The sequence below is a fragment of the Mauremys mutica genome, chromosome 3 (genome assembly GCF_020497125.1).
Source record: "Mauremys mutica isolate MM-2020 ecotype Southern chromosome 3, ASM2049712v1, whole genome shotgun sequence".
In the NCBI taxonomy this organism is placed as follows: domain Eukaryota; kingdom Metazoa; phylum Chordata; order Testudines; family Geoemydidae; genus Mauremys; species Mauremys mutica.
Window position 1 is genome coordinate 141482646 of NC_059074.1, and position 23929 is coordinate 141506574.

The 23929-nt window shown below is 43.4% G+C and overlaps 1 protein-coding gene across 2 annotated transcripts in view; it reads right to left on the minus strand.

Moving 5' to 3' along the window:
• SMYD3 (SET and MYND domain containing 3) overlaps positions 1-23929 on the minus strand; it is a 642972-nt gene that overhangs the window by 512348 nt on the left and 106695 nt on the right. For both annotated transcript variants that reach the window (XM_045009344.1, XM_045009337.1), the window contains one exon: positions 6275-6338. In XM_045009344.1, the coding sequence (XP_044865279.1) occupies positions 6275-6338 (64 nt within the window). The remainder of the gene's footprint in view (positions 1-6274; positions 6339-23929) is intronic.

A 23929-nucleotide genomic window follows, 5' to 3' on the forward strand; every position in this document is an offset into this window, starting at 1 on the left:
GCATTTACATTCTCGCATCCAAATGGGGTACAAATAGCACAAGGCAAGGTTATGTGGCCAAAGTCTCAAATCTATCTTAACAGAGATTTTTTCCCCTGGTAAATTGCCTTCAATTTTTCAGTAGTAACAACATGGTACTGAGGACCAAAGAAAGCCAAAGGGAGAGCACCCTATTCTCCTCATGACTCCTCTGCTCCTGCCCGCCCTCCATGGCCTCAGAAAGAAACATGCTGCCTCCCATATTCTCTAGCCCCACTCAGCCCAGGCTCCTGCACTGGATCTCTCCCCCTTTTCACTCCTCTGCCTCACTATCAGCAGCTTGGGCTTTAGTCACAGGAGGGCCTTCTAGTCCCAGCACACACACCCCATATCCTCTAGCTGGCAGCTATCAGACCCAGTCCCCATCTGATGTCACCCAGCTGCGTCTGATCATTCCCAACACTCGCCTGCCAGGACCCTCCACTGAAAAGGGTTGGCTGCTCCCTTCTGGCCCTTAGAGAAGAAGGCTGCCCTGTTACACTGGGCTATCACCTTAGGCCACCCCTAAGCTCCTGCCTCCCCAAACTCTGTGCTCCCACCACCTCCAAAGCTCAGCCCCCCGCAACCTCCTCCAGAATCACATGAGAGATCATCTCATTCTCCCTCCACACAGACATACGTAGGAGCCTTGTGTCCCCCTCCCCCACAAGCCTCCATGGGATAGGGTTACATTTTGATCTCTAACTCTGTAGCAGGGGTGGGCAAACTATGGCCTGCAGGCTGGATCCGGCCCCTCAGGGCTTTGGATCCGGCCCACGGGATTGCCCCCCCAGTGGCACCATGGGCCCTGCTCCGCTCCAGGAACCGTCCGGTACGTCCCTGCAGCCCCTGGGGATGGGGAGGCAGAGGGCTCCATACACTGCTCTTGCCCGTGGGTACCTCCCCTAAAGCTCCCATTGGCCGGGAACAGAGAACCGCGGCCAATGGGAGCTTCAGGGGAGGTACCCCCAGGCAAGAGCAGTGCACGCGGAGCCCTTCCCCTGAGACGTGGTGCTGTCCGCTTCCCAGAGCGGCGCGGGGCCAGGGCAGGCAGGTAGACAGGCAGGCAGGGAGCCTACCCTGGCCCCAGTGTGTGCTGCTGCCACCCTGGAGCTGCTTCAGGTAAGCGGCACCGGGCCGGAGCCCGCACCCCGAACCCCTCCTGCACCCAAACTCCCTGCCGTGAGCCACCTCCTTCACCCCTCCCTGCACCCCTGCCCTGAGCCCCCTCCTGCACTCCGCACCCCTCCTCTGCCCCAAGCCCTTGCCCTGAGCCCCATCCTGCATACTGCACCCCTTCCCACACCCCACACTCCCTCCCGCACCCCAACCCCTGCCCCAGCCCTACATTCATGGCCCTGAAGCAATTTCCCCACCCAGATGTGGCCCTTGGGCAAAAAATGTTGCCCACCCCTACTTTGTAAAGGGCTAGGGAATTCCATTAAAATAAAATAAATAGGTTAGGACTAAGCTGGGCAAAAGTTTTGCAACAGAAAAAATTTCCATCTGAAAATGCCGTTTTGTCAGAACTGAACCTTCCACTAAAAAAATGTCAATTTTGATTAAATTTCTTTAGATAACGTGGAAATGTTTTGACATTTTGATTTTTTGTTTGTTTTGAAATGCATTTTGTATTATAAAAATAAAATTAAAAATTGAAATAGAAATGAAACGCTTTGAATGATCCAAAACAATTTTTTTATAAAATTTGTTTTGTAGCAAATTTTGAAATTTGATATTTCATTCCCATTCAGAATGAAAAGAAATTAAAATATTGTGGAATTTCCCACAAACCACAAATTCTGGATCTTGCACTTCTTAGCTGAGTCCTACCAAGTTAGCTACCCAGAGCCTAACAATTCATAGTGTAGTTCCAAAAAAATAAATAAATCTAGAAATATTTCATTTTCTGCACTTAAATTTGGATTCTGATACTTCATATCAGTTATGGGAGTCCACTAAACTGAATTATATGTCCTGCCTTATTTATTTTTTTGTCCTGAAGAGTCAAACATTTTTAGACATTTCCATTTGGACTGTTCTGTCTAATGCAGTAAATAAGGTGAGAGCTGTTTCAATTTAAAACCAAGTTTCATGCACTCTCTCTAAAATTGACAAAAACGATTAAATCAGCTTGAAAACTGATTGGCTAATTGAGTTGTTTGTTGTGGGGGAAATTGGAAGTCATTTCAACCAAGGGTTCCTGAGATACAATAGCCTAAAATGAGCTGTTCTCAAGTTTCAATTTTAGAGAGAGTGCATGAAACTCGGTTTTAAATTGAAACAGCTCTCACCTTATTTACTGCATTAGACAGAAGTCCAGAAACTCAGACTTCCTAAACCACACTGTTAAGTGCTTACTAATGTGGGATTAATTTTCTACCCATCAAAAATTAATCAAATCATGCTGCAACTAAGCATAAAATGTAAACCCAAGCCCATGAGTCACATTTTTACAGAGGTCTGCAATTATCAACATAAAATAAAGTCCTTCTCTGCTAATATAGGGGGATTTTTTTTAAAGAGTGCGAACTGCAGTTGATTCAGTGCCCAGTTGTTTATTTTGCTCAGCAATTAGTTCAATTAGAAGTGCACATATTAATGAATCATATGAAATCCAGCAGAGGTAAAGTAAAGCCTGCTGCCTTCAGTTTGGCTAATGGACGCATCGCTTAAACAACTGTACTATTCTCTGTTTTGTAGCCATTTTATATAGGATTATCACAGGGAACACTGTGCCCTTCAGAACAGCCACAAAAAGGCTATCAAAACATTCCTGCTTGGTCTAATTGTGTGTCTGTTTATCTAGACCACCCACCCCAAGTGGAATGAAGATCCATGACTGCACAAGTGTCTTAATAAACTGGCATTTGTGGGGACAGTTTTCCACTCTAGGTTGGCTAAAGGTAAAGTCTTCTTCCGGATTCCCATGATTGTCAAATAACATTGAGTACAATATTAAATACTATACTTCCAAGCCAAAACAAACAGAGCAATTTAAATGCATGTTACTCAATATGGACATGATCCTTCCTCACTGAAGTCAATGTTTATTTTGCCATGGACTTTAATGGCAGTAGGGTCAAGTGATATTCTTGTTTGACATACTAGCTTGACAAGAAAAAAGCTCCAGTCTTTTATATTCTACCAGTGATAATTTTCATTTTTTGAGATATTTTCCCATTATCTTCCACTGTAAATATAACTGTGGCATTATTATTGATGCTAGAGTAAACACCTAATATATGTTGCACACGCATTTGCTGTATAATGAATCAAAGTGACATACCTACCTATCTTTCCCCTCCATATATTCTAATCCCATAATAGAATATTTTTATGAGTTGCAAAGGAAAGTGATCAAGTTATAAAAATAGCTTCTTCATAAAAACATATTAAATATCTGATCAAGAAAAGATGTTTTGAAGGTCACTGAGACCAGTTTAAAAAATTAAGCTTTCAGATTTATGAAATAATCTGGCAAGTTTAGGCAAATTTAAACAGTCCCTCAAAGACCTTCTTTCAGTAGGTTATATCTTACAATTCATACTTTTTTCTATTTTTTTCTTCAAAAAATCAACAAAGTTAAAAACCCACAATTTTAGTGTGATGTTCAAGAGTTTATAATTTGACTCATTTGGTGGTCCTTATGATCTTTGGCACCCCCCCTCACCGGCTAGCCTGCTTGTTGATTTCTTGCTATGCCCTTTGGCCAGGTCCCTGGTTGTCCTTTCCCCAATTGGGGTGTTAAAGAGTCCAATACTTCCAGAGGCCAGTGGCCCTAGATGAGGGGCACGCAGTCCTTGAGCCATTCAGGTATGGCTCACTTGTTCAAGGCCTTAATAAACCCCCCTTGCTGAGCTTGGTGGGAACCAGGTCCACCCACTATCCAGGGTTCCAGGTCAGAGACACTGTACAAAATGGTTGGTAACAAGCTCTCACAAACCGCTTATTTTTTTTCCTGGCCTACTTCCTACAGTGCCTGTCCTGCAAGCTGTTCCTCAGGGTTACCCTGTGGTCCTGTCCCCAGTCGCCTGGGCAGCTTCTCACCAGCCCATTGCTGAAGTCTCCTGATCTCAGTGGCTCCTCAGCTTCTCTAGCAGCCACCCACCCTTCTGCTCTTCAATCCTTTAATCTCTGCAGCTTTTGTGAGCCCCCCAATCATGCCCAGCTGAGCAGGCAGGCAGTCTCCCTATTAACCCTTTAGCAGCTGAGACAGCACAGGGTCTGTACACCCCAGACAGACCCATAATGCCAAAACAGCATGGGCCTTTTCTCCACCATCTTGCAGCTTGTGTAGTCTTTTACACTTGTGCAAACACTACCTGATTTCAGGGAATTTTGTGCTGACTTTCAACACGCAAGTGTAAATGACAATACAAGGTGAAAGGCCATGGAGAATCAGGCCTTTGAAGTCTGTCACCTATCAAAAGAATGTAGGACCCTCAACACTGTAAACAGTTCTCAAAGATCTAGACACACACCATTCCATATATATTAGGCAATACTCTTGAAACCCACTTTTTTCTTGGCATTTATCTTGGAATTGGTATAACAAACAAACAAAAAAACACCCTAACCTGTAAAAACACAGGAGCAGTGTGCTGTATTGAAAACCATGTTAAAACTATAATCTATCACTTTCAATTCTCTGTGGTTCTCCTTGTCCTGCCTGCAGGCAGGCTGTTCTGTAGGGAAGTGGCCAATCAGAGTCAATTGTTCTGCAGACAGCCTGCCAAAAGTAAGTTGCACCTCTCTGTTTTAGGGAACAGCCTGCCTTCTCTCTCTGTTTTGGGGTTCGTGTGTGTTATCCTTCTATATTCTAACAAATAAAGTAGTGCTACTTTATTTTATGTTTTTATCTAATTTCTCTGCATGTATGCCAGAAAACACAACAAGCAGGTTTTTCTGACCAAGTAAATCCTAACCACCAATTTCAACTTCATTTTGTTGACTATAAAAGGGGTGGGGAGGATAAAGCCAGGTAAGGAAGGAAGCCTTAGAGCTATATCCATAATTAAAAAAACAAACAAACAAGCAAGCAATCCACAACCTTACATGAAAGAAAGTGGCATTCAAATTCAAGAACCTTAAAGTCAATGAGAGCTGTGGGTATTCAAAAGTCAGGCCTCTTATTTAAATAACTAGCTTTGGGCATCCCGTTTTGAAAGTCTTAGGGCTTGGCTACACTTGAAAGTTGCAGCGCTGGGAGTTACAGCGCTGGTCGTGCAGCTGTGCAGGAACAGCGCTGGTGTGTGGCCACACTCACAGCTACCAGCGCTGGTGTGTAGCCACATTTGCAGCGCTGTTGGGAGTGATGCATTATGGGCAGCTATCCTAGCGTTCAAGTGGCAGCAACGTGCTTTTCAAAAGAGGGGGGTGGAGAGGGGTCTAGTGTGACAGGGAGCGGGGGGAGAGAGAGAGTGTGGATTTTTGGAGCCAACACTGTGTTACCTTCCTGCCTTGAAAAATCAGAACATGTTCCCGATCCCTTACCCTTAACTGCAAACAGCCTGCATCCAACACGACTCCCCGCTGTTTCACTCACTCCCTGCCTGCCTCTCATTTGATTGTTTACAGCCAGGTACAGATTGATCAAAGCAAACAGGAGCTCTGTTTGTTTTTTTAGATAAGCAGCACCGCAACGGAGCTCCGCGCGGAGCTCGGAGTTCACAACAAAACAAAGAGAGGCTGCATAACAAAACAAAGAGTAATTTAGTTAAAAGCATTCTGGGATATCTCCTAATACCCTGGAGGCCAATTAAAGCGCTGGTGTGTGGCCACACCTGACGAGCAGCACTGGATCATCAGCGCTGCACTCGTTATACCCCAACCAGACCAGGTGGTCAGCCAGCGCTGCAGCCAGGGAGTTGCAGCGCTGGATGTGCCTTGCAGGTGTGGACAGTTACTAATTGCAGCGCTGGAAAGCCTCCACCAGCGCTGCAACTTTCAAGTGTAGCCAAGCCCTTAGCCTAAGTAAATAAGAGGAAGAGGCAGGCTGTGAGAAAATTATATATCAACATTGTCTGAATTAGTTATATTAGTTAGGTAAATTAATAAGCATTAAGCAAAAGCTGCAATGAGAGGGTGATTTGTTTATTTTTGCTCATTGTTAGTGACTTGTTGACTAATGGATTCCATAGATGTCCAGGGACCATTAATGGGTAATGGCAACACAATGTAGTGGAAACCCCACAGCTAAAGCATTATTTTTTTTCTTTAGTAGCTTGTCATTATTTTTTAAAATGATCATTACCTGACAACGTGTATCACAGTATCTGGCAATTTTGCACTGAGAGCATCTAAGCAGCCGTTCATTCCTGTAAGAAACATCCTGTATTAGTTATGTAGGAAAAATAAAAATATTTCCAAATATCTGAAGGAAAAAGGAGCCACAAAAAGAACAAATTGCTTGACACACATGTATTTATTTATTTTTACATACAAAGTCAAGGCAAGAACCCAAGGGCTAGAGATTCTGATTTCCTTACTCACACTGAACAGTACCCTATGAATGGTTTATTTATTTACTAGAGTCAATGGGGCTGCTTGTGTGTTAACAGTAAGATTACCGGAGTCTAGACTAAAGAGGAGTCTCCCTACTCTCCAGTGAGATAATAAAACAGGAATCATTTGTTTTTCTTGCTTTGCTACCATACTGTCAAAGAATTAGATTTTGTGGTTAATGCAATAAAATCTCAGACTATGGTGCAGCACAGCTGGATGTTGTCATCTTTGGAGCCCATCAATGTGATAATATGTTGCAAGGCAGAATTCAGGTCCCCATTACCTGTTCATTACCTGTCTTAAGCAAGATTTTTGCTGTGAATCTGCAGTTGTGACACTGAGGGTATGTCCAGACTACCCACCGTATCGGCGGGTAGCGATCGATTTATTGGGGATCGATATATCGCGTCTCATCTAGACGTGATACATCGATCCCCGAATGCGCTCCCTGTTGACTCCGGAACTCCACCGGAACAAGCGGCGATAGTGGAGTCGACGGGGGAGCCGCAGACGTTGATCCCGCGCCGTGAGGACGGGAGGTAAGTCGGAGTAAGATACTTCGACTTCAGCTACGGTATTCCCATAGCTGAAGTTGAGTATCTTACATCGACCCTCCCTCCTCCTCCTCGCCCCCTGCAGTGTAGACCAGGCCTGGGTTATTTGCAATGTGAAGTTGACCTGATAGTGGAAATTTATGCCTTTAAAAAAAAGATTGCCTGTGATTGGTAAACAATGTGACTAAAGCAAAAACTCCACCTGAAAAAGACTATTGGGGGCACAAGGGGAGAGATGAGAAGTTTGAACCAGAGATACATATGAACATTTTAATTATGATTCCTGGCTTGAGTGAGATTCCCTACTGCTGGCTTAATTTAAGTCATATGACAAGCTGAGAACTTGACTTGGGGAGAAAATATAATTTACTAATAAAAGTTTTGTAAATTATTAGATGGTGAGGAAATATTTAGCATGAAATTATGCAGAAAATTAATCAAATTTACATGTCATAAATCAAATTCTGCTCTCAGCTGCACTGGCATTAGGATATGCATTGCAGTATCATTCTTGCCAATTTCTTAGCTGTCACAGCACCAGCAAAAAGCCCAAAGGTTTTAACTTTACATTTAAAAATAAAATTAACCACATGCTTTCCCAGCTTATATTGACACTGAGAATATGGTGCTTGCTCTTATAAACAGAAGACTCAAGAGAGAAGAGACTAAATTAAGGAGATATTAGCTAGTCAGACTGTAGGATTGTCCTTCCTACATTGTGGAAATACTCCTACCAATAGACAGCTGGACGCATTTCTTACACTAATAAACTACAGACTTATGCATAAAGACACATAGCCAGTCTGACAGATGTTTAGGTTTGACAACCACTATACACAACATTAATTATTATATTAATACATTTTTACATTCCTATAGTGCCTTCCATTTGAAGAGCTGAAAATGGATTACAAACCTCAAGAGTACAGTATGTCTACGCTGCAAGTTAAGGTGTGATCATAGCACTGGTAGGCATACCGCACTAGCTTTAATCTACCTTGCACAGGTAACAGTGGCAGTGTAGATGTGGTGGCACGGGCTTCAGCACAGGCTAGCAATCAGAGTACTCCAGACTCCCTGTAGGGCTTGTACTCTGGATAGCTAGCCTGTGCTGCAGCCTGTACTGCCACACCTACAGTGCTATTGTTACCCAGGCTGCTATATTAAAGCGGGCATGAGTACACCTACCCGTGCTGCAATCACCCCTTTGCTTGTAGTGTAGTCATACCCTAAATAACCTTTGCAAGACATGTGAGGCAGGTAACTGTCCCAGTTTTACAGATGACGAAAGGAAGGCGGAGGGAAAGAGTAAAGTGATTTACTCACGTTTATACCTTAAAGCTCAGACCCTGTAAGAATCTTATTTTTTTACAGGGATTCTATGGGGGCATAAAGGTCTGCCATGTGGATCACTTTGCTGTCTCAGACCTTAAATGAATAGCACAGCTGTCAATAGAAACTAGGAAGTTTAGACTTGAAATTAGACAAAAGTTTCTAACCATTAAAGGAGTGAAGTTCTGGAACAGCCTTCCAAGGTGAGTAGTGGGGGCAAAAGACATATCTGGCTTCAAGACTAAGCCTGATAAGTTTATGGAGGGGATGGTATGATGGGATAGCCTAATTTTGGCAATTAATTCATCTTTGATTATTAGCAGGTAAATAGGCCCAATGGTCTGTGATGGGATGTTAGATGGGTTGGGATCTGAGTTACTACAGAGAAGTCTTTCCTGGGTGCTGGCTGGTGAGTCTTACTCACATGCTCAGGGTTTAATTGATCGCCACATTTGGGGTAGGGAAGGAATTTTCCTCCAGGGCAGATTGGCAGAGGCCCTGGGGGTTTTTCGCCTTCCTCTGCAGCATGGGGCACGGATCACTTGCTGGAGGATTCTCTGCACCTTGAGGTCTTTAAACCACGATTTGAGGATTTCAATAACTCAGACATAGGTTAGTGGGTGGGTGAGATTCTGTGGCCTGTGTTGTGCAGGAGGTCAGACTAGATGACCATAATGGTGCCTTCTGACTTTAAGTCTATGAATCTATGAATATGCTGGACCCTCTGAACTCAAAGAATTTTGTCATTGACCTTAATAGGGTAAGAATTTCACAGTAGGTCTTCTGATATCCAATCTAGTACTTCTGATTTCCAATCAGTTACTTAGACCACAGACTCATTCTTCTTTCCTTTATTTAAATCAATATACACTCAGCTACCCCCAACTTTCAGTCCCTGTGCTCACTCTAAATTCACAGCAAATGCCTCCAAGAGTCATACCGTATTTTACGGCGTATAAGACGACTGGGCGTATAAGACGACCCCCCTAATTTTCCACTTAAAACATAGGTTTTGGCCTATACTCGCTGTATAAGACTACCCCCCCTTCCGAGGCTGAAGGACCCACCACCGAAGACCCGGTAGGGAACCGTCCAGTGAGTACACCCCCCACCCACGTCCTGCCCCCCCCTCAGAAACCACAACCCATAACCCCCCCGCCCTGCTCCTTGTCCCCGACCACTCATTCCCAAGACCCCCAACCCTAACTCTCCCCCAGGACCCCAACCCTGCCAAACTTGCCCCGCTCCCTGTCCCCTGACTGCCCCGACTCCATCCACCACCATCCCGACAGACCCCAGGAATTCCCACGCAGCGCCTACCCAACCCCCCCTTCCCCATCCCCATCCCGTCTGCCCTCCCAGAACCTCTGTCCGATCCAACCCCTCCTCCCCCGCCCCAGTCCCAGCCCTGGCCCTGGCCTCTTACCCCCGCTGGGGGCCAGGGTCGGAGCCGCAGCCGCGGGGCCCGGCTCCCCGGGCCCGGCCGACACCGGAGCCACAGCCGCGGGGCCCGGCCGACACTGGAGCCGGAGCCGCAGCTGCGGGGCCGGCTCCCCGGGCCGACACCGGGACCGGCGCCACAGCCGCGGGGCCCGACTCCCCGGGCCCGGCCGACACCGGAGCTGGAGCCGCAGCTGCGGGGCCGGCTCCCCGGGCCAACACTGGGACCGGCGCCACAGCCGCGGGGCCCGACTCCCCGGGCCCGGCCGACACCGGAGCTGGAGCCGCAGCTGCGGGGCCGGCTCCCCGGGCCGACACCGGGACCGGCGCCGCAGCCGCGGGGCCCGACTCCCCAGGCCCGGCCGACACCGGAGCCGGAGCCGCAGCCGCGGGGCCCGGCTCCCCGGGCCGACACCGGGACTGGCGCCGCAGGTAAGCCGTCCCGCCCCCTCCCCCACACGCCCGGCTTACCTGCCCACTCCTTTTTTCAGGCTTCCCGCGAACATTTGATTCGCGGGAAGCCGGGGAAGGGGAGGAGAAGGAGGGCGGAGCGTTCAGGGGAGCGGTGTCATCTATTAAGCCTGCTTGGATTGGCTGAGTCAGAGAGGCAGGCTATTACAACCTTTGCCAATCCGAGCAGGCTTTGTATGCATTAATGGCATACACCAGAGAGACGCCTCCCAGGATTGGCTCAGCCGAAGCCTGTTTATACCCGGCGTATAAGACGACCCCCGATTTTTGGGGGTTGTTTTTTAGTTTAAAAAGTCGTCTTATATGCCGGAAAATACGGTATGTCCAAATAAAGAGAGATGGCACCAACTTGATCACAAACCTTAACCAATAACAACTTCTGAGCAATGAATTTGGTCCATTGATTCCATTAATTTAATTTATGGCTAAGAATCTGTAGCTATTCAAAACAACATAATAAATACAGAATGCCAAATAAAATAGATCCCTCTTGAACACAGACTAAGTCCTTTGTTCCACATGTGGAATTCTCACTGGTGTAAATTCTGCACAAAGTTATTATATCAATGTGCACTAAAATGCACCAGCATCAGCATATTTAAACTCATTGCTGATTTAACTTCACCTTTTTTAAGATTCTTATAAGTGATGGGGAGAAAATAGGGAATGTCAAACATAGACTAAATATAAAAGGAATTAAAATATAGCCATGTACTTATGTGGAAATAAAGAAATACAAGTTAAGTTATGTAATATGCAGAAATATTTAGAGAGAATTCATGATGGTGAACTGTGGTATAAATGTATGAATTTGGGTTTCCGTTATTATTTAAATGGAGTGAAGCCAATGATTTCAATATACAGTGTATAAAAGTACATATGATGGTGTGAAGCAGCTTAAAATTTATCTACATCAGGTCAAATAACTGCATTGGTCACAAGTTGTAAGGCCACGAATGAATCAGGTGGATCATTCCAAACGAGTGCCAGTCTTTGCGCATTAGCTTTCTTATTCTCCAACCCCTTTATAGTTGAACTCAAGATACCTTTACAGAATATGTTTTGTAATGTGCTGAATACCATACAATTAGCAGAAAGAAAATATTTTAGAAATGTCTGAGATTAAAATCTTGTTATTGCTACTATCTTTCACCCTATCTACAAAAGTAAGGGCCTTGGTATGATGAGTTCAATTAGAAAGGGCTTGGAAAGTAAAAAAAAAACTAATAATTTTTAAAATCTTCTAAATAGTACCTAAAAATCTTTCCCATTAAAAAAAAGTGTTGTGATTTTAGAATCCAAAGTCTGGGGACAATCCAAAACTAGAATCAAGTGCTGGAAATCTCCCCTCTCCAATTGTATAAAGCTCTCATTTCTAGGACCCAGAAATATCAGAACTCTAATAAAGCCATTGGTGAAGAACTGAATATTTCTCATTCTAGATTTGGACCTCAGATCGGTATAATGTAGGGGAAAAGAATTAAACATTTTTGTGGCAGGTTTATTTAGTATGAAAAGAAAAGGACAAAATGATTGCTCTTTGGAGCTGCTCAGATATCTGAATGTCAGAAATAGTCCAGGTGGAGATAATTAACGGACGCGCACACGCACGCCCAAAATTATATCCATCTGGACTAGTTCTGAGACATACATTTTGTAATACTGATCAAGATGTTCTGTCAGGGATACAGGATAATCTTCAGGAAATCTACCCTTTCTTTCTAAAAATGGGAAAAATCCTCCAAAATTTATTTTAATTATGTACATTAATGAGACCTTTTCTCCAGATCTTTCAAATCACAGGCAGCACACACTACAAAAAGTTCTATTTCCTGGGTCATCAACATGTTATCATGGAAGTCAGGCATGCACAACAGTTTCAGCATGCTCAAGGCTACCTCTTGAAAATGTGTATGGTAACATAGAATGATCTAGAAAAGCAGAGATCTATGAACATCATTTTCTATATTATCATATAAAATTCTTGAGATTGCCACTTTCTGGAGTTTCCCCAAGTTGTTCTGCATAGTTACATCATTACACAGTTTTTCAGGAATAGAAGCAGATCACAGGGCCTTTAGGTCTTCCTTATTTTCGATTAGGAAATGAGGAACTCTGTATACAAAGTGTTCTATATCAATAGGTAAGAGCCTCTGTTGAACTTCTCTCATTAGTCATTTAAATAATATTGTTTGACACAATGTGATCAAGCAAACATTTTGTAAACACTCACGTTTAATTCTATCCATGCAAGTTCTACCATTTGAAAGTTAACCCCTAATTCAGCCAGGTGCAGAAGGGTTGCGCAAAGTTAGTTTTTGTGCAGACCTTCTGTCCTAGGGTAAATTTCACCCTACCAGAATGATGATGAACTAGTATTTACATTAGGCAACATATCTATAGTTACAACAGCTGAAGTGAAACAAGATCTTAAAGTACCAAAAAGTAATACTCATATCCATTATCCACTGCAAATATGACCTTCAAGAGCCATGAATGCATCTCTTAGCAATTTAAGAACTTTCTAATATAGATCCATATTTTAGGTCTTGCATCTGTACTATTTAACTCACAGCACTGTATTGTATGACCTCGACATACTGTTGCAATATCTTCTCTCAGTATTTTATTTTCTTCCTAAAAGATTAAAAGACTTGCTGAAATAACTGAAGTACAACAAATATTTTATTCTGCCATCTGAAAAACGCACATAGCTTGGACCTGATGGCAAGATGCTAAGCTCCTTCAACTCCCACTGAAACCAATGGGAGACAACAGTGTTCAGCACCTGGGAGGATTGGGTCGCTTTTTTACCAACATTTAATAATGAAGTGGTAACAAAGATACAGAACATTACTTCAAGTTTATTTCCAACATCTGACGCTAGCAGCCAAAGTATTTGAAGAATCTGACTCCATACTCAGAGTGTATAATGAATGAAATATCCATTCATCATCTTCCTCCCCACTCTCATCTCCCAAATGATGAGCAGATTTAGGATGTTTGGTGCAGCTGCATGAACTGACAAAACTGCTGCATTTTGCTTCTCTCCCAACTCCCTCCCAAACCTCCATCTGTAGGATTTATGGCATCAATGAATATTCTGACATGGAATTTTACAAAAGTAAACAGTATGATTTAAAGTACTTAATCTGAAATTGAAAAATTCAGGAATAAGACTTCTTACAGGATTTATGTATTTTGAGGTATTTAAAAGCACAAAGTGATGACAATTTGCATAGCTTCTACCCATCAGTATCAGCTCTATATTAACTTCATAGAATTGTTATCAAATAAACTTTTTATTTTTAGGTCTCTTTCTATAAGTCTATAATACATAAATAAACTATTGTTGTATGTAAAATAAATAAGGTTTTTAAAATGTTTAAAAAGCTTCATTTAAAATTAAATTAAAATGCAGAGTCCCCCGGACCAGTGGCCAGGACCCAGGAAGTGTGAGTGCCACTGAAAATCACCTCGTGTACCTACCCCTGCTATAACTAAATAACCCATCAAACGAGAAAGAAGGCTTGTGTAATGCAAATGAAGAAATAAAGGAAGAAAGTACTAATTCTTGCACATTTGAAGGCAAGTGGTCATTGCGTTGATTATCAAAGATTCTATATGCATTCCTCTCTATAGAATTGGCTACCAGCATTGTTTGGTGTGAGATCTAGGATGCAAATTGACCTGTGTGAGTGACTAGTCTCTTGGGACTCAACGTAACCTGATGCTTTGTGATTTTTGGTGTAAGTTACCATTTGTCACATAGTCCAACTTGCCTGGGTAGCAAGACAGACTGGAGTGTCTAAGGGGACTATTTGTTGCTCCATTATATACTCCTGGGGAATTCTGCACCACTGTGTGTGTGCAGAATTTATGTCCCCCACAAATATCTTTGCTTCTCCACAGAATAATGACTTCCTGATGGAGAAGCAAAGGGAAGCCAGTCATGCGACCCTCCCTAGCAGTATGTGTCGGGTACCCAGGGCAGCCAGCAGAGAGGTAAATCACGGTGGGCAGGAGGTGGGACTGGGGAAGACCTAGCTAGTGGCTCCTACCCTGTGCCTGGCTCAGCTGTTAGTCCCAGCTGGGCTGAGGGAGGACAGGACTTCCTTTTCCCCTACACAGGATCTGGGGTTAGGTCAGACCCACCCCCAGATTTCTCCCCCAGCTGCAGGAAGCTCTGCAAACTCTCCCACTACCCCACTTCCTGCACCCATTGCTCCTCAGCTGCAGGGGGAGGGATCCCTGGACAGGGAGCTGCTCCCCCATCTGCTCAACCCTCATGCATCCAGATCCCTCATACCCAGATCCTCCTGCCAAGCCTCACTTCCTCACACACTCAAACCCCACCCCCCGATGAGCTCCACTCTCCTTGAACCTGGATCACCCCAACAAGCCACCCACACCCAGATCCCCACCCTACCGAGCCCCAACCAGCTGCATCTGGATCCTCACTCCACCAGCATCTGGACCCACAACTGAGCCCCCCACACCCAGACCCCTCTGCCAAGCTCTATCGCTGCCTACACCCAGACCCACCCGCTGAGCCCCAACCACCTTCACCTGCACACCCACCCCCACAACATCCCATTACCATTGCACCCGGAACCCCTGCAACAAGCCCCTGTGCATCCAGATCCCCCCCACACCCAGATTGGCCCACACAGAACCCTCTCAACCTGCACCTGGATCCCTCCACATTAATCCCCTCCATACTTGGATCCTGCCTTGCTGAGCCTGCCTGCTCACACAGAGGGACGGGGTCCTGGGGTGTTTCTGGGGCAGGCCGGGTCCTTGCGCTGTGTCAGGGTTGGGTGCAGCCTCACTAATGAGTTTGTGTCCTGGGGGGGAAGCTACACAGTGGTCTCCCACCTCTGTGCAGCCAGTGGCCTGTGCTCCACACTACCATACTGGATCCTCCACATTTGACACATAAAATTCTGCAAAATGTTGCAGAAATTTTATAATATTGTGCGCAACATTTTTAATTTTTGGCACAGAATTCTTAATGTTTTGGTGCAGAATGCCCTCAGGAGTAATTATAAGATTATTGTTGTACTTCGGGAGTTCATATTTAGTACTGGGTTGATGAAATCTAATTATAGAATATACTACCAATTTTGAGGTGTTGTATGCCCTGCTTTTGACAGTCTACCCTCAGGTAGACATTCAGGGTATGTCCAGACTACCCGCCGTATCGGCGGATAGCGATCAATTTATCGGGGATCGATATATCACATCTCATCTAGACGCGATATATCGATCCCCGAACATGCTCCTCGTCGATTCTGGAACTCCACCGGAGCGAGCAGCGGTAGCGGAGTCGATGGGGGAGCCGCGGATGTTGATCACACACTGTGAGGACGGGAGGTAAGTCGGAATAAGATACCATAGCTGAAGTCGAAGTATTCCCGTAGCTGAAGTTGCGTATCTTACATCGACACCCCCTCCCCCTAGTGTAGACCAGGCCTCACAGTCATGAGCCACTCCTGGCAGCATGACAGCAGGTGTCAGATAAACACTACCTACAACAAGGCATGCAGTTATATCTAACACATTGTTGCTTTTCCTGTGATTCAACTTATTCACACTTTTCCTTCTATAAACCAGAGCTATTTTTTTTAAAATGAAAGTGTGATTTCATTTTAAATCCATGCAGGATCTTTTTACTTGCTGTTTTTCATTTCAGAATTTAGGCTTGCTCTTTCAACTGCATGCCACATTGCACCAATTTTCCGAGCATTTTTTTAGCCCTTCTGTAAATTGGTACTTCAGTCTGATACATGAACTGTGCAAAACCTACTTGGGTTTTGTTTTTAATTTAAAGCCCTGCTGCAAACTGAGAAAAAGCAACAGCAACAATCGGTAAACTTCTATCTTTCATAGTGTTACCAATCCATTTCTGTCCTTAAATATTAATAAAACTTACAATAATAAATTATTAGACAGACAAGTTGGGTGAGGTGATGTGTTTTATTGGACAAATTTCTGTTGGAAAGAGAAACAAGCTTTCGAGCCACACAAAGCTTGTCTCTTATTGGACCAACTTTGTTGGTGAGAAAGATGTTGCCTCACCACCTTGTCTCTCTAATGTCCTGGGACCAACATGCCTACAACTAACAGCATACTATAATAAATCTTTAACATTTATGGTCCGGTATTGTCAAAGGCAGCTGAATACTTAGTTAAAATGCAATGAATTTTTTTTAAATTCATCATGCCACCAGAGCCAGTCCGAAGACAATACACATCCCCAAATATACAGTAAGGGCTAGATTGTGACTTGATTCTGTGCAACAACATGGTAGCGAGTGGAGAGGATGCAGGAAATTTTCCACTTCCCCTGGAGCTCCTGCATAGTGACAATTGCCAGTCCTTGCATTACCAGCTGGGCTAATCCCCACAAGTAGGGTTCAAAGGGGAGGGGAAATGGTAGGACATTGGCCAAAGCAGGGAAAGAAGAGCACATGCTTCATTTTTTCAACAGATCTAACAGGGTCCTTTCTTGTCTGCAGTCATGAAAACACTCTGCCTACATTCCTCATTCTAGCTCACTCAGTATCTAACGCCCACCTAGATCAAACTCCTTTTCAGTACTGACGCATTTGTGCTGACCCTTCTCACCTCAAGATATTTTTAAGTCCTGAATAGTTCTTCTAACACCCATGACTCTGTTCTTTTTCCAATGTGCTTGAGTAAGCCACAGGACCATGAAAAGGAGGTTAGACACGAATCAAGGAGAAAAACAGCTCCTTATAATTACCTTCCAAGCCCAGTCTGCCCTCTGCTAGGCTCAACATAATAGACAAAGATGTACTGATGTTCTTGTGATAACAGATATCAGAGTAGTGAGACAGCTAATGGAACAATTACAAAAATGCTGTCCAACACATATTCAAGTTTACAAATTGGACACTGAAGCCCTAAGAAAAATCAGCACTTGAAAGTCCCTGATAAACCTCCCAAAATCTAGAGTACCCACTCTAAATTAAAATTCTTTTTATTTACTATTACAGAGCATGCTATGACTTGTACCCCGTCAACAGTCTCTTGTGAGTGCACCTTTCCTAGGGATAGGCCCTGAGCCTCCAGTTCATTTAAGAGGGAGTACAGTGAATTTGCCACTCTTAGACTGAGTTTGCAGGCTTCAGCACCCCGTTATTCACTGCGGTGCCTTTAGCAGAGCCAATTTGGCTTGGTTCCCAGCAAGCATCTTCTCTCTTGGGAACTTTGCAACCAGAAAATGTAGGCAAATACACAGTTCAGCCCTTTCCAAACAAAAAACATTATTTATTAGTGAACAGGAATACAACTGTTTGAGAAATGGGGTTAAACTAACAGAAAAGTCATATACACATAAACCCTACCTAACCTTTTAGCTTCTCCTTGCTTAGTTAAATAGCCCTGACCACACCAAGCTGGGCGGGAAGAGAGCCCACACACCCGCAAGCCCTAACACTAATTTCCAATCAGCATCTCTCAGAATACTCCTCCTCCATGTAGGACAGGGGCTGACCTTTAATCCAATTCAAAGGTCTTTGTTCCAGATTTCCAAAGCCTTCCCCGTCCAAGTCTCTTTGTCTGTCCTTGGTCTGGCCAGAACTGGGTTATGCTTCTCCCTAGGGGCCTTCCTCCTTCCCTGCGTGTTGCCAGCTAGAGTGTGGTTGCAGAAGAGGCTTCAAAGGAATTCACACATAGTTTTGGAATATAGACATTGAGCTTATATAAAGTGCATCTCCTGCACACTGCCAAACAACAGGTATGACTTAACCTTTAGAGTCCAATTAGGCAGCAGTACAAAACTAAGCAAGCAAACTTGATTGTCTCAATTACTCCATATTAAGTATTCTCATTTTACAAGTAAAATAATATTTCCCGCTCCCCTTCACCTCTGCAAACTGCAAACTCAGCCTGGGCTCAGCGAGTCAATCAGCATTCTTTCCTTTTTACGCATCAAGAATAATGAAGGTTCTACAGTCCAAATTAAGCCCTCATTTTCACCTGTGCAGCCCTACGGTCTTCAGATTATTCCCTGAATTATATCTATGCTCACCCCTTTGCCTTCAGTCGGCTTGCACAAATGTAACGTATTGGGACTTGGAAAACAATTCTGCTGCTGTGATGCACAAGTTCAATCATCTCTCTGCACATCCAACACAGTTGGGAAGCAGGAGCGAAATGCAGAAAATCTTCTCTCACAGTCAGCAGACATGACTGATGACACACAAAAGTGCTAGCACAAACTGGCTGCACTGGCTCAGGGGCAGCTTGTTCCTCCTGTACTCAGGTCTGATCTGATTTGGTTAGGTCTTGGAAGATGTCCTCCAGAGTGTGCCGGGAGCCAGCTTGATACTCAAAACAGTCTTCTCATGACTTTTACACTAACAGGATGACATGCAGAATTATAGAATTTGTAGATTAAGAACTACATTAGGGCGATGGACTAATTAAACGTATTGGTTCAGGAGCATCCCCTACTGTACATTTACCAGTATCTGGTTACATTTTAAATGCCCCACCACTTTCTTTGGAAGACTAATCTATGTGGCCTAATAGATCTCAGTGTTGGAATTTTTTTCTTGATAGTCTAAAATGTTCCCTTTCTTAAATTTATTCCAGTACTCCTAGTTATGTCCCTGTTTACACTTATAAATAATAATTCTCCATCCATAAGCACTTCAATACTTTGGTAATATGCCCCATGGAAAACTCTAAGACAGATAAGGTGTAAACCCTTCAAATACCTATAGATTTTTGTCTCACTGTAGTCATTACTTAGACAAACTAAAGTAAAATCCTTTAAAACTTTTATCATAAACAAATTGCTCAAGACCTCCAAACATTTTTGGTTTCTTTTCTCTGAATTCCCTGTAACCTGTCAATATTAGAGTAGGGTGGGAAATAGTTTCTCAGTTTTCCCATTTAACATCATGATGATCCCGAGACCTTTTGAAGATTTTTTTTGCAAAAAAACAAAGACTCCCCACACACACCTCCGAATGGCCTATAGCTTGGTAGTTAGGACCCTCACCTGGGATGCAGGAGACCAAAGTTCAAGTCCCTGCTATGAATCAGTGCCCTAAACGCTGGGCTATAGAGTCAGTCTCTCACTCACTCACACAAACACTCCTAAATAATTACATGTTCATGGGGTGTGCAAGAGAAACTTTATACCCCAGTGGTTATGGCACTCACCTAGGATGTGGTAGACCCAGGTTCAAGTCCCTGCTCCAGAACAGAGACTTGAACCTAGGTTTCCCATATCCCAGGGGAATGTCCTAACCACCAGGCTCTTTTGGAGTCTCTGCCCCTGACTCTCCCTCCTTCCTCTACCAGAAATTCCATCCTGGACGTGAAAACCTTTTCCAACAAAAGCTTCATCAAAATGGAGCAAGGTTTGACAAATCAGCATTTTTCTCACAAAAAATGCTTTTGCAAAAAAACTCCCCCATCAGCTCGTCACTCTCTGGTGTTATGTTTTTATTCTCTCTACAGTCATATGTATTATAGTTCTGTTCTTGTTACTGTTCACAACTTCTCCCAACTGACTACCATCTGCATATTTCATCAATATGCTGATTTCTTCCCTTTCCTGCTCAGGAAGGGCTTGATTGTGCTATTTAGGCACAGCCTTGCCTTGGTGGTGACAACGCTGCCCCCTGCATCTCCCAGGGACAACAGCGGGCTGGGCATGCAGAGGCCTCACATTCACTACTACACCCCTTCATAGGGTGTAGCTTATTCCCACTCCCAGCATGGCCAGACAGAACAAGGTCCAATATTCTCTCTCACCATCTTTGGGGCACCATGCACACACTGCAAAGCCTGGGAGGGAGCAGCAGTTTGGCCTGGCCTTTGCATGGCCTGCACAACGTGGGAAGGAAAACTCCTAGTGCCTGCCACCCTGCAAACGCTACCCCTGCACAAGAACCAGGCAAAAATCAGACCCTAATATATTTAATAAGAATGGACTCAACACCAATACAAATGTCTATGATGCAGTGCTACACAGCTCCACAGAATTTACAGTCCTTCAGACAGTTTAATTTCACATTACAACGTTAATATCCAAACAATCTAAATTGATCTGAGAATAAGATTTTATGAGACACTATCAAATGCTTTAATAAAATCAGACTTGTTATGTCTATTGCTTGCCTTTCTTCCGCTGATTCTGCATGTAAATATACTCACAGCAATCCATTTGTCTACTTTCTCTGCATCTTAGAAGGTTGATGAATATTAGTTATTGCATCTAAGAGAGGAGTTAATTGGTTCTGCTATTGATACTCATGGTTAAGTGTGCTACCAGATTAGGATGAGCCTTTTTTATTGTAAAGATAAGGTAAAACTTTAACCGTGGGATATAGTATGTGGTTTTCAAAGGCTTTGAGATGGTATACCCTGAATTTACTAGACATTTGTAAAAGAATCAAGCCTTCGGTATACTTAGTGCAAAGAGAACTGGTAGCCTAGGATTACTAGAAGACAACAGTATAATTTCCCCAGTTCATTTGTTGAATGAAAGGAGAAAAAAGAAACATGAATGAGTTTTTCATCCGTGATCTATCCCTCTCAAAGGTCTATTTTATATTCTTTTTATCTTTTGTCTATACAAAGTCTTTTCTTTCTACCCAAATTGCATCCTGATCTCTGGAGGATTTTGTTATCTGTAAAGGTATTTTGATTACACTTACAATAACCAATAGATTGGCCCATTCGAGATACTCATTATTTATATGACTCATATCAGCATAAACATAAAATAAATCTACAGAATACACTCAGATTGTCTTGAGACTGATTAAATTCCCTTTATAGTTCATTTTTTTAAATTTAGAGCTAGTTTGTTGGGTTTTAGTTGGTTTGTGGGGTTTGTTTTTTGACATTATGGAAAAGCGACCTACTGTTCTTACAGGGGAGTTTTCAACAAATTCTTTGCATGTTTTGAATGGTACATGATTGTCAGATGCTTTGCTTATTCCCAAGGAACTCACTGAGAAACTCACTTGGGCACTAAAGGCAAAAGGCCTTGCTTGTTCAGCCATGACCTCTCACATGCTAGGTATCACCTTTTGTGTCTAGGCAGTCGGCTAACTAGATCTCTATAAAAGGTTTATAGAACAATGGAGGGGGCACATTGGATCTTGAATGCCAAAATGGGATGACTGACAAACCATCAGCATTTGCTTTTAGGAAAGTGGTGGAAAGTCTGGCCAAGAATGGACAGTCTAAGGCTGAGTACCAATCACTCTAGTTTGGGCTGTGTTTATACTTTCTTTTAAGGGATTTAGGATGAATAAATTGATGGTGGTAACAGGGGAAAGTAGTTGCCAGGAATGCTTCACCTCACAGACTTGGAGCTAGATTCAAACCATTTGGAGCTCCATCAACAGTTCTCCAACATAAACTTGAGGAGAAATGGGGCAGTACTACGAGGGGTGTGTGTGTGTGTGTGTGTGTGTGTGTGTGTGTGTGTGTGTGTGTGTGTGTGTGTGTGTGTGTGTCCTCCTCTACTCCACCACCATGCCACCCTGGTACCAGCTCCATGTTACACAATGTCACATCATTCTCACCTAATGCCAAACCTATTTCTAGAATGCCTCTCTGGCCAATGCCAAACAATAGCTATCTCTTAACAATATTTTTAGAGACAAAGGAAGAAATCATGTATAGTTGAAACAGATGCCTCAGCATATTGTAACTGAAGTGACACCACATTTAGGACAAACACACACAAAGACAGTAATAAGAATCAAAACAGAAATAACATGATGTAGGCCGTGTAAACAACCACATAATCTTGTTTTTTGTATTCCTCCTGCCCACTTCCCTAATGTCACGTGTAGTCTCTCATTAATACACAGAAGAATAAGATCTAGAGCTTCACCAACAGAAGTTACCATTGTAAATATCCCACACACCGAGAGACCAAGCTACATAAATACCATGTGAGGTAATACAGGTATTAAGCCCTTAAAGAGACACCATGCTGAAGCTCTCACTATTTCCTAAGTGAGCGACACAATCTTTGTGGATGTGTCTGCTTTCTCTCAACCATGCCCACTAATGTGTCTACATACCAAAGACAGACAATAGACCAATTTAGAAGTAAAGTCAAATGATCAGTCTGACAGATTAAATTGATTTGTCAGTGAAATAGCTACCTGGAAAAATTCTGATGTATAAATAATGTAGCATCTTTCTCTTTCAGGGTGAGGTGTTTTATGATTAAATATTTCATCACAGTTGTTACACTAAGCCTGGCCAATTCATCTACTCATTAGAATGATGGGATTTTTTTGCAACATATACACATCAAAGGCTTTTCTTTTTAAAATTTCAGTTTAGATTTAGGGGTGCCTGGGACAAATTCTTTTCTGACTAATGCCAGCACCAATCTGGAACAACTCTATTGCCTTCACTGGAGTTACTCTGCATTTATACTGATATGACTGAGAGCAGAATTTGGCCCCTCTGTTCATAACCACATTTTTGGGAAGATAAGTAAATACTTAGTAAAAATGCCCAAGAAATTAAATAATGTGTTTAAATTACTATTATAAAGGTTTATAAGATATACAGGTCAGAGTCTCTTTTACACTAAGGCTGCTTTACTCTGGTCTAGCAATGTAAAGAGACCCTAGAGTGGATGTAAATGTAACTGGCAGTATAAAGGGACCTCAAAGTAGGCATAAATATTAAACCTGCTTTTAGGCCCATATACACGACCAGATTCCTTTAAAGGGGCCTTAGTGTAAATTAATCTGGCCTTTAAACTTTCCATTTCCAGGGCTATAAAATAGTACGTATAAGACACTTGTTTGCAACTTCCTCCTGCCTTGGAAAGTCTCCAGATACAGAGGGAACAGACCACATCAGTCTTGTGGTAAGTACCCCATTGCAGACAGACTACATAAATGCCACCATTGCATTCTATGGTAACATTTACTTCCCTATTGCTCCTTCTCAATTCAGTGGCAACACCTCCCAGAGTGTAAGGCAAGCAACCTTACAAGCATAACCTGTTCAATGCTCTCAAATCCCATTGGCTTCTATGGGAGTTGAAACGGTTCAGCACCTATTGTAGAATTGTTCAACCCCCAAAGCAGTGATTCCCAATCTTGTTCCGCTGCTTGTGCAGGGAAAGCCTCTGGCGGGCTGGCCCGGTTTGTTTACCTGCCGCGTCTGCAGGTTCGGCCAATTGCGGCTCCCAGTGGCTGCAGTTCGCTGCTCCAGGCCAATGGGAGCTGCTGGAAGCGGCGGCCAGTACGTCCCTCGGCCCGCGCCACTTCCCGCAGCATTTCAGACACAGGTGATCACCGGGAAGAAAGTGCACAGCATAAAAAGAGGAAATCATGAATAAGGATAATGGAGATAGTACAGGGTATGACTTAACTAAGACCAACCTATGCCCTTTGTTATAGAAAGACATGGAATAGGATAGTGAACTCCCAACTTTTACTATCTATTCTATGGTACTTAAAATATGAAATTTTTTAAAATGTGGAAGGAGGCATTTATTTGTTAGGCCATTAAATAGCTTCTGTCACTAGAATATGTCCATATGGTTTATTGAAATGTTGACCTTATTGCTGTAT